This window comes from Podarcis raffonei, chromosome 10 (genome assembly GCF_027172205.1).
Source record: "Podarcis raffonei isolate rPodRaf1 chromosome 10, rPodRaf1.pri, whole genome shotgun sequence".
Taxonomy (NCBI): Eukaryota; Metazoa; Chordata; class Lepidosauria; order Squamata; family Lacertidae; genus Podarcis; species Podarcis raffonei.
This window is the reverse complement of record NC_070611.1, coordinates 42,756,970-42,768,239: the sequence shown is the minus strand read 5'-3', so window position 1 is coordinate 42,768,239 and position 11,270 is coordinate 42,756,970. Positions and strand designations below refer to the sequence as shown.

Here is an 11,270-nt window from a genome sequence, read left to right as displayed (position 1 = left end):
GCCCCCCCCCTCACCGGGGTACTTTCGAGCCTCCGCGGTTGCCTTTCCGTTCTCTCACAGCGAAATAAAGCAGTGAAGTTGTGGGAAAAGAGGAAAAGGCGTAACAGATTTAATGCTGAGGAGGAGGAATATATACGGACTTGGTTCTCTCAGCGGAGTGGTCCATGCAAGCGGGGCAGGATAGCAGACCCATTGTTATTAAAATACATACTGAGTGAATGTACCACAAAAACGGCAAAAGGAATTCTGTGTAAGTATGTATGTGGACGGTGGTCAAACTTCACTGTTTGTTTGCTTTTTCTATGAGAGGACCAAGTATGCTGAGATATATTTTACTTCTAAGGCAAACATTCTCCCAAGGAGCTCCAAGGCATGATGTTGGCCCTCAGGCAATGTATGGTTTCCTGTGGAAATGTTAAGGCCTACAAACATGAAGGTTCTGTGGTAGGTCACCATAAGGAGTAATGAATACCCCAGACACCTTAGGGTTGTTTCATCCCATTTGTCAAGGTGTAGCTTTTTAGGAAGATGAATAGACAGGATTCATCCAAAGGGGTGGGATTCTTCCAATTTTCCCTGTTATTCTTTTATGCTGCAGCTATAGCTTGAATGAATCTTTATTTGCGTCAGCCATCGGCCATAGCAATAAAACAACAATATGATATACAAAGAATAGAAATAAAAAGTCAATTATATAAAATACATTTTAGGGTTTGGAATCAATAGTCATATATCTTCAAGGGCTCTGGGCTCTCTTCCAGCTTTAAGATTTAAAGTCTTTCAAGTCTTCCAACGAGCTGATGTTCCAAATAAAGGTCTTCCATAGAAAGCAATATCATAGGGTATATTTCATGATTAGTAACCTTTCCCACATCTTCTAATCCACTAGCATACGTCTTGAACAAGTTGGCGTTGTGGACAGGAGTTGCTTCCAAACTACTGTTTTGTGAGGTATAACTGTTTATGTGCACACACACAAATTGGATGCCTCTTCCTAAGTGTAGAACAGCTCAGGTAAACATAGCAATGGTGTCTGGTTGCTCTTCTCTGTCCAGATTGCACCACACCTATGAGCAATGGGTTGTCATTCTGCAATGGGGAAAACAAATTAGTCCTCGAACAAAATCCAAGGTGGGTTGAAGAGTTGCAGTTTTTTATTTAAAAAAGCAACACATGGCCTGTAGCTTATTTGAGCTGTTTCTCTAATAAAATACTTCATAATACTTTTTATTATAAAAATGTTTTAAATTGGTGACTTTTTGTTTGACTTGAGCATCTATTGTTGTTCTCTTTTTATTCCCTTTCACAGAAAATAAAAGCATTCCTGCTTAAATCCCTCTTTAATGTAATAGTAGATAGGAACTGGTTAAGCAGAGTGTTTGAAGAAATCTGGAACTAGCCTTCTAGATTTATGATCTAGTGTTCTTGTGTTCAGTTACAATACAACCACTATTTTCCAAATAAACTTTGGATTCAAATGTTTTATTTCATTTTCCTACTAGATATTCTAGCATATTGTTAATTGAAGAAATGTACTTTATGGATATATTTTCAGTTCAGCCATTTGCATCCAGATTTCAGTTTCTATCAGCATTTGAGTGGCAAAGAATATGAAGGAAAAACCCCAATAAGCTACATGTTTATAAAAATGAATAAAACCTTACAAATATATTAATTGACAGTACAGTTTCATTCTTTAAAAAAAAAACTACATCAGGGTTCCAATCTAAGAAAACTTCCCAGGTCTTTAACATATACAATATAATGTCCATATCTTGTGAACCATTTAAATATCAAATTTCTCTTCACATATACTATGTCCATTTTCTTCATAGTCTTCTCTGGTTACCACCATATCTTCAAAATCGTCATTTTCAGAAATCAGCTTTCCACCTTCCCAGGAATAAGTAATAGGGCTGGAAAGTAAATAAAATAATTGTGTAAACTGTAAAATACAGTTAGTTTACAAAGTTAGTTTAATATTGATTTTCAGTATCAGCTAGTACTACATTATATGACATTAGAATATGGAATATAAAAATAGAGTGGGTAAGTGTCAGTTGAGAATCCACATTTGTAACTGAAAGGTTACTTACTTCTCTGGCAGAACAACAGAAACATCGTAGTCAGTGGGAGTGAGGCATCGGACCTCAGAGTAAACACGTTCCCTGAAGCCGGGGAGATGTGTGTTTCCACCAGTTAAAACAATATTCTTAAAGAAATGTGGTTGCATTTCTATGAAGACCAGAAAGAAACAAGTTATAATTCTATAATAACTTGCTTGATTTTATATAAAGTCTGTAATGAAAAGCACTTGCATTGGAGGCAGTACCTCAGTCACATGCTTAAATATTCTTCTAATGCAAATTGCTTACTTCCAAGTTTATGAAGAGGGTGCTAAGTGTTCTGGCTCCCAATCAACTTTGGATGCATTAAACTACTTAATTTAGAAGTCTGGATATTGCCTAGGTAACTTCAGCAATTTTACAACAGTAACATGTCAAGAAATAGTGTTTATTACAATTTGTTACTGGAGAATTACTAGAACAGAGGTTTTCAGCCTTTTTGAGTCTGTGGCTCCCTTGACTAACTACAACAGTAACATGTCAAGAAATAGTGTTTATTACAATTTGTTACTGGAGAATTACTAGAACAGAGGTTTTCAGCCTTTTTGAGTCCGTGGCTCCCTTGACTAACTACATTCTTTCTGCAGCACCCCTGTGTGATTTAGGAGCCCAGCCTCTCACCATTTTTCAAACACTGCCTTGAGTGTTCCCTCAGCCTTCTCTCCTCTCCTCAGGGCAGCCACTACTGCCATCCCTGGTCTCTGAGCTGTCCCCCCCCCCGCCCACCTCAAAGAGATGTGCCTCCTCACATTGCCCCACAGGGACTGGAACTTGTCTGTCCATTCCCAACAGCAACGGCTGGTGGACTGGCGGGCTGGGCTCCCTCACCCGTTTGTTTGCTTACTCCAAGGGTGTCTCAGTTCCTGGCAACCAGCACCCCTTTACCAGCCCGAGGCACCATTCGCCTGCAGAGCTTGTAGCCATGACTGCTGCAACAAACAGCTGTACAAGCCTTTGGGAGGCAGAGATGCAAGAGGGCATCAGAGGAAGGAGGGAAGGAAAAAGGGACAGAAGTCAGTGTTGCCCATAATACTCCTGACCATCCTTCAAGGGTGCCATGGTACACTGGTTGAAAACCACTGTTCTAGACAACTGAGTTTTTGTCCTTGATATGGGAACTTTAGAAGCAAAACAAAAAGTCTAACTATGCAACATGTTCTACAGTTAATTTTGGTAGTTACATTGTTTAAATAAGAATACCTTCCGGCAAGTTCTGAATTGAATAAACAATGGCTTCAGGAATTCCCATTTCTTGAATACCAATATCTGAAGGATGGAAGAGTATCTCTGGAACAGCAAATCGCTCATTTGTAAGACGAAGTATTTGTTCACCAGTTTTGTATTTTCCACTTAACACCATTTCTTCCCTTGGCTAAATCAAACAGATGTGAATTAACACACATGTAATAATGAAACCAGCTTTTAATATCAACATTAATCAGTCACCTTATTTGCATGATTTTTCCCATGTAGTAGCTGGGATCCAAAACCTGTATGGGAATCTGAAACTTGTATATTTCTTCCATACAATTATACCTAGCTATATCAGCACATAATAACATAGAAATTGCAGCCAACATGCTATGACTGAACAGTAAGAGGATGAATCAACAAACGAAAAATGGCAATTCATTTCACCCCCCCTCAATAGAGACTTTATTTTTTTTCTAACTAGGTTGCATAAGTGTTGGAGAACCTTTCATCCTCCAGATGTGTTAATTACCTTGTTTTAAATTTGCATTTTACATCTGACTTCCTCTAATAATGTTTCCTTTTGAAACATTTAATATAATTTTTTATTATCTTTGCTGCATTAAATGTGCATTCTGTAGTTGACCTCCTTTGTAATGTTTTAGTTTCAAAATCTTAAAGGCAATATTTTAATTTCCTGTTAATTATGCTGCTTTGAATATATACTTTATATTGGACTTTCTTCTGTAATGTCTTCTTCTGGATTGTTTTATTTGATGTAGGTTGTAAATGCTTTGAGATCTTTTTCTTAAAAATACATGTAAGTATAGAAATGAAATGAAATGAAATGAAATGAAGAAGACGACTGATTTTATGCAATTACCTTACAAAACCCTTTTTTTATTGTGCTGAAGTCTGGTAAAACATAGTCCAACATTACTGTATTTTCTTCCCCCTTCAATCTGAAACAGGTTGGAATTCAGAATACATCCTAAGTTAATGATTCTTCAGAGCCACAAAAAAAAAGTATTTCATTGTAAATAAATAATTAACAATTTACCCTAATATGGGTCTAAGTCCAACTTTCTCCAATGTGGAGACCTCTCAAGAGGAGGCTTTGACGATAACTAAATAAGAAAGCTGCATAGGATAACCTCCTTTTGACTTTTAATCAGTAAGACAGCTCACCACCATGTAAAGCTATTTGGGGTATTCAGTGCATATAGATGTTGAACTTAATAGTGGGACAATCACACCTTGCATGGGGTTTATGTTCTGGGGATGGCAGGAATATGCAAAACTGTGTAAATTCAAACCACCCCCGCATAACTATCCTTGCCAAGCGAGCCTTACCATCATCCCCCACACCCCGGGAAGACAGCTGTTAAGCTCTGCCATGCCTACCGGGCAAGTCCCGCACACTGCATAGGCTTTGGGATGCTCTTGCAAGTTCCTGTGGGACTGTCTGAGTTCCTGTGAGATCTTGCAACAATATGCCAGAACTTGTGTGCGCTCTGCGTTGCATGCAATTTCAACCACATAAGTTAATTGCATATGTAGAGCTTGAGAATGATTTGGAACACTGCAGATGCTTCAGTAATGGAATCAAGACTATAAACCCAAGTCTGGCTGAAATGGGACCTCAAAGATCATTATCCCTGTTTCCAGATATGGGGACATGGGTCAGAACAGCACTCCCTACATGCTCAAAGGCAGTCTTCATAACAACATGTTTCAGAGCTAACCCTTAATGAACCCAAGCTTAAATTTAAGCCCCAGACACAAGATGCTTTCAGTAAAGGAATTTGATATTTAATGTATTCATAGACCACTGTCAACAGAATGGTGGTTTTTTTCACCACAAGGCAATACATAATAAATTCTTCAGGCCATAGACAAAATTACCATTAACTATATTTAGCAGTATAAAAAACCCCATACTTGGCAGTCTCCATATCCTTGAAAAAGTCTTGGGAAACATAACATACATCTTCTTTCACTTGGTTAATCACATGGGTTTCATCCATAACATGGAGTTGCCTATAATTTTTAAAGAAAATAATGCTACTTTATCTTGTTTTCATTGCTGGCCTGTTATGAGTATTCAATATGAGTATTTATTGAAGCTTAAATGTTATAGTAAAGCTGTTAGATTAATTGTGGAAAACTCACTTAAGCCTTTAATCCTCTGTGGAGTAGGGCATGCTATTAAACCAAAGAACAGTAAGAGGAGGATGAACGTTCTTAACACTGCACTTCTTTGAGTTCTCATTAAGTTGTGATTAGGAACTAATCTGTTAAACCCGATGAAGTTCATGGTTTTAAGTAGAAAAAGTTAATAATATTCTCATACCACCCTTTCTATACAAGAGGAACAAAATTACATATATAGGAAAGGTACTGTTTGATGGGGCTTTTTAAAAAAAGATTATACATATTGTAATCGTTCAGGAATCCCACCTTTACAGAAGACATTCAGAATTGGCACATGAGTAGTATCTAACACTAAACAGCCCTCTAAATAGAACCAGCAAGACCCAAGGATGCAGGGGGATCTTCAGAATAGAAAAGTTCTCACTACTGTTGAGATGGGGGATAGGGGATGGGAAACAAGTGGCCGTGAAATCTAGGTTGAGTAGCTTAACTCACTGTGAGGAAGCCAGCTGGTTTTGCCCATCTGTATATTCCCAATGAACTTTCTAGGGTGTAGCTTATGAAAGTTTGTGTATACAAAAAGAGGTAGCCCTCAAGTTCATGAACCTCGCCCCATTATAGTCTACTCATGTGGCCTAGCATACCCACAGATTCAGTCAGATTCTCCATGGAATCAGTGGCATTTGGAAACAACCAACAAGATATGCCAGTAAATTATGGTGCAGTTTCATTACCATACCTAAAACAATTCACATAATAATTTTACTGCTCATTTTCTGGAGTGTTCCATCTATTTTTCCGATTTAACTTCTGCAATTAATTTATTGCTGCAAAAAAACTAATTTTAAGTATCATTGCATACCTTGCACCATAATCTAGGCAAAGTAAGCCTTCACAGTCCTTCAGCAAACCATGATATCAAAATTTGGTTTCTCTTTTTGCCCTATAAAATAAAATAAACTATATTTTTATTACTGTGAACCAGATAAGATTGTAATAACTTCTAGTTAGTGCTTTACCTGTAAGAGATTATCTCCTTTAGATGATTGGTTAAGAGCTTTCCTCCCACGTTAATTCTAAGAACAAGAAAGATTTTCTTTAATATTTATATTTTAAAAACACGAATACATCTTTTTAAAAATATTTAAAAATATTGGTTTTTTTACCTTATAATGGCCTCCTTCTTCTTTTTACTCCTGCAGTAAGGTACAATGTGTGTAAAAGAATACCCACTGTCTACAATGATGCAACACAGTTCTGATGGGTTATCCCGGAAGTATCTATGGGCACTGAGAGCCCCAGCTGAAAAACAGAGCCATATCATAGTGTCAGATACATTTATTAACACGTGCTTCAGGCAGAGGGCCTTCTCAGCAGTGGCGCCGTCCTTGTAGAACACCCTCCCATCAGATGTTAAAGAGATAAAGAACTACACAACTTTTAGAAGACATCTGAAGGTAATCCTGTATTGGGAAGTTTTAAATGTTTGACATTATGTTTTTACATGTCTTGGAAGCTACCCAGAGTGGCTGGGAAACCCAGCCAGATGGGAAGTGTATAAATATTATTATTATTATTATTTTAAGCAAACAAAAAAAGTGTTGTAGCAATGCCAAACGAAAACATTTTCTCCCCCAAAAATAAACAGTAAGAGGACTTGCCATTCACCATTTACTCTGAGAACTGCTTGGAATTGGTATTCTTCAAACAATATTTCGTTCATGGACTCTTGTATTGAGCTGAAGTTGAAATAAGGTTCTGTGATGATGATATTGGTATCTACAAAATCTACCTATGTAGGAAAATATTTCAAGATTCAGAAGCAATCTTTTTTCTTAAAAAAACGAGTGTATGTAAAATTAGGGTCTGACTATTAATAAATATGTTCTTAATAATATGTACAGAGAATATTTCAAAACACTTCACATAAATTATCTTAATAGTATTTGGAACAGTCTTAGAAAGAAAGGCCAGTAATGCTCCTTTGCTGCACATGAGAGACTGGGTAAAAGTGGCTTGATGAAGGGTCATCAATGGCTAAGGTGAAATTTGAACTAGGGATTTTCTCCTAACTCACAGCTCACACTTCTTGCCACTGTAGTATAGTAGCTTTCTGTTGTGACAGCAGGAACGCCTACTTGAAAAAAAATTGTAGGTTATACAAAATTTAATAAACCCTACATATTCTTACAGAGGTAACTCTAGTGAGTAGGCAAGTGACCAATGGATGAAGTAATTCAAGCTACCCATACACCTGCAAGTAGGCTTCACTGAACTCAGAGGGACTTACTTTTGTGTATACAAGTACAGGAGGGATGTCCAACAGGTTGATCCCCGGGAGCTTTTGGTAGCTCATGGTCGATTGCTGGGTCCCTTTCCAGCCCCCTCTCACAGCCCTCCATTGTTGCAGGATGTGCATAATGTAAGACCTTAGTGTGAGCTTGAATTCTGGTTCAGCAATGTTTTTTTCCTTGTGTTCTATGGAATTCTTTAGAAAACTGAGTGGTAACTTGCAATAAAAAAACCCCCATCCTAAACTATATCCTGAACTCTATAAATGTACTTGCTAAAATGTATCATCCTGTATGCTAAAGACAGCAACCAATAAAAGTCTTGAGTAAACACTGGCTGAGATGGGTTTGCCATGATGCAGCTTGGGATGTAAAATCAGCAGGTGCATCGGGGTAGATCAAACTCCAATTCAGAAAAATACACAACACTGAGATAAAATACTCTTATGAAGGTTTGACAGATCCCACAAGCAGATATGGATTATTTTATCTGCTGATACATCATTCTTTAGAACACCTACACTGAACAAGCACATTTTTGTAAAAATAAAAACCCATGCTTTAAATGAAACAGTAAATGCCCTCATTTGTAGAAATCAAAACACTCACAGTTTAAATTAAAGCTGATGCACAAGCTTCAACTATTAGGTTATGCTGACTTCCTATAAGCAGCCTGCATTCTTATATTCTTCTGGTGCTACCTTCAAGATATAGGAAAGTGTTTAATTACCTGATACATTTCTTTTCCATAAAGATAGTCCCACACTTGTCTTTGAACATCCCAGTTTACCAAGTAGCCCTGTTATTTAAAAAGTAAAGTTACTGCTGTAACCATTTGATATTTGCATAATTTTATACTGTCCTTCAAACTTTCTTTAGCACCCTACTGGAAGAAACCTGATCTCTTGAAGGTGTTTGGATGATTTGACTCCAGTCCTAGAGTTGTATTTTACTCCATGTTATTTGTTTATGATCAGGTATAATAAATACATTATTTAAGACTTTATCCTGACCATTTCTATATATAAGTATATTCCTCTGAAGGCAGTGGGACTTACACCCAAATAAGTGTTAACAGATTTGCAAGTTTAATTTATTATTATTAAGATGCACAGCTAAATACAAACAATAATTTCCATCTAAGGCTTCGTTATATAGAAAGAAATGTTTCCCTCCTCTCTGATTTTAATTACATTAATATTCTTCATGACTATTGTTCAAAAACTACATCTACTCATGCATAAATCTGACTAAACCTTTACCTCTCTTACTGAACCTTAACTGATTCTTGTGTAAAAAGATTTCCATGCTATTTAAATTACCTTCTGGAACGGGAGTATATAAAAAAGTCCAGATGGATCTTTAATTTCATCCAGTTGGTTAGCTGTAAATGTTTTCAGACGAGCAGTCTTTGATCTGAACTGACAGTTCGGAATAACACTGTGGGGAGGGGAAAGAAACCCAGCAGCTTTATACACATTTTAAAAAGTCAATAATGTAAGTGACCAACTAATGCCTGTGGAAAACCCACAAGTGTGACCCAAGCACAAGAGCTCTCTCTCCTCCTGTGGTTTCCAGAAACTAATATTCAGAAACCTTACCTCCTCTCACTTCAGAGGCAGAGCATAGCCATCATAGCTAGAAGCCTTTGAAAACCCTCTCCATGAATTTTTCAAATCCTCCTTTAGGTTAGATTTCCTCCCACCATCTAGGTTGGTGGCCATCCTCCTGGGAGAGTGGGTTCCACAGTTAAACTACTTTAACATGTCAATTAGCTGGAAACACCTTTTGTAACCCAGATCTCTCAGAAGTTTGCACACTCCTACACTAGCTGTTTCCAAACAAAGCATACTGATTTCATTCTTTCGTTGGATTTAGTACCTGGATTATGTTTTCTGTAATAGCCACTTTTTCACTGGACGCTTGTTTGGACAATTCCTGCACATTTGGAATAATTCCTTAATTCATTCATAACTGTCAGTGAATTGATTACATTCTCACAGATGCCCGTATCAAAAAATGCGAGAAAACCCATAGAAGAACCGACTGCCTGTTCCAAAAGAATTTAACTCCATCCAGACCTCAAGCGAATGAGGCTTCTCACCTGACATGAGCGTGACTGTACCCGATCTTGGCATTGTAAGCGCCGTTATCTAACACGAGAGTCGCCATTTTTCTCCTTTGGTCCCTCAGCTCCGCCCCATCGGCAAGCCAGCGCTAAATAACCATGCGGCTGAAACGTCTTTAGTCACACCGGGCGGATCCTCTCTTTCTCGCCTTCTCATTGGTAAAAGGAACTTAGCCCCGTTGAATGATGGGATAGTGGAGGACTTTCCCGACTAAGAGAAAATACTGTAGGGGGAAAGTCATAGAGATAGGAAATAATAGCTCTAGATTCTTATGTTTGAATGTTAGGTGTAGACTTGTAATCTTAGACTAATAGAGTCAGTTTTAATATAAACTTAGACTGCTTCATCCCAGTTTCCAGTTTCAGTTAAGTCCATTCAGACAAGAAAGGGGGATGTCTGTTCTTTGAAAGTCGGCTCTTATGTGGTGTGAAAGGAACATTTTGTTTGGGAGATCTTTTAGGCATGTATCGGGTGAGATGCCCGGATAGCGTCAGCGTTCACTTACAATATCTGTATAGCCTTATATTTTCGCATCTATATAATATGCGAGTACTGTGTATAATTGTCGTGGAAACCTCTGTAAGGGAAAACTTCAGCCTCCAGCACTTCTGCAATGTAGGGAAAATTATGTCGCTCAGAGCCAGCTCTCGTCATCTGCAATATAGTCCAATATATAGATGTTTTATTTATTCGCTGATGATGAGCAGACTTTTCCCAGGACATTAAAAAAAAAGAAGCTTAAAGGAATGTGTGACGGTGTGTCTCATTTTTCACCCATACAAGGCAATCTGGAAAGATTACTCTGCTGCCAAATGTTGTGTCCTTTAAACACGTTTAAACATTTATTAAAGTGGAAGGTCAGAAATTGGATAGTCAAAACGCAGTATTTCACTTACACTAGTTATCCCACACTACATAAACAAAATCCTATCTTTTAGTTGAGGGGAGGTATTGTCTTCATACTTTTAAAAATTCTACTATGACTTTTCCCCTTCAGGCTTTTGGATAGTTTGCGGGCTTAAGGTGATTTTTATTTAGCTTCACACTTTGCAATTATTTCAGTAGTACTTATTATTCCCGAGTAATTGTAAACAGGATGTGTTCTTGGATTCTGATGGTAATTAGATGCTAAAATTGGTGAGGAGAAAAACAGTATAATGTGGGGAGGGGCAATAGGGAAGGAGTTCTAAATTGCTTTAAGGAGTCAGATCTTCTATGCGCATCACCATTCCCCTCATAGCGAATTTGGGTGACAGGGTTCATCGCGAAGAGAGAACTCAGGAAAATAAATCGTGTTTTTGTATTACGCTCCTGATAAACGTTGCAAGTGGACCTGGATAACAGGTAGTTAAGTGCTATTGTGTAAAAGCTGCCCCTCT

At 37.8% G+C, this 11,270-nt stretch overlaps 1 protein-coding gene across 1 annotated transcript; it reads right to left on the bottom strand.

Annotated features, from left to right (window-relative positions):
* Positions 1–1,466: 1,466 nt before the first annotated feature.
* ACTR6 (actin related protein 6) lies at positions 1,467–10,040 on the bottom strand. The gene is made up of 11 exons (XM_053404598.1): positions 9,867–10,040; positions 9,085–9,202; positions 8,493–8,561; positions 7,140–7,263; positions 6,638–6,773; positions 6,491–6,547; positions 5,259–5,357; positions 4,201–4,279; positions 3,327–3,498; positions 2,097–2,235; positions 1,467–1,916 (listed from the first exon to the last, which is right to left on the bottom strand). Exons 1-11 carry the CDS (start codon positions 9,932–9,934, stop codon positions 1,787–1,789), a joined length of 1,191 nt encoding a protein of 396 aa, XP_053260573.1. The 5' UTR covers positions 9,935–10,040; the 3' UTR covers positions 1,467–1,786.
* Between the last annotated feature and the right edge of the window lie 1,230 nt (positions 10,041–11,270).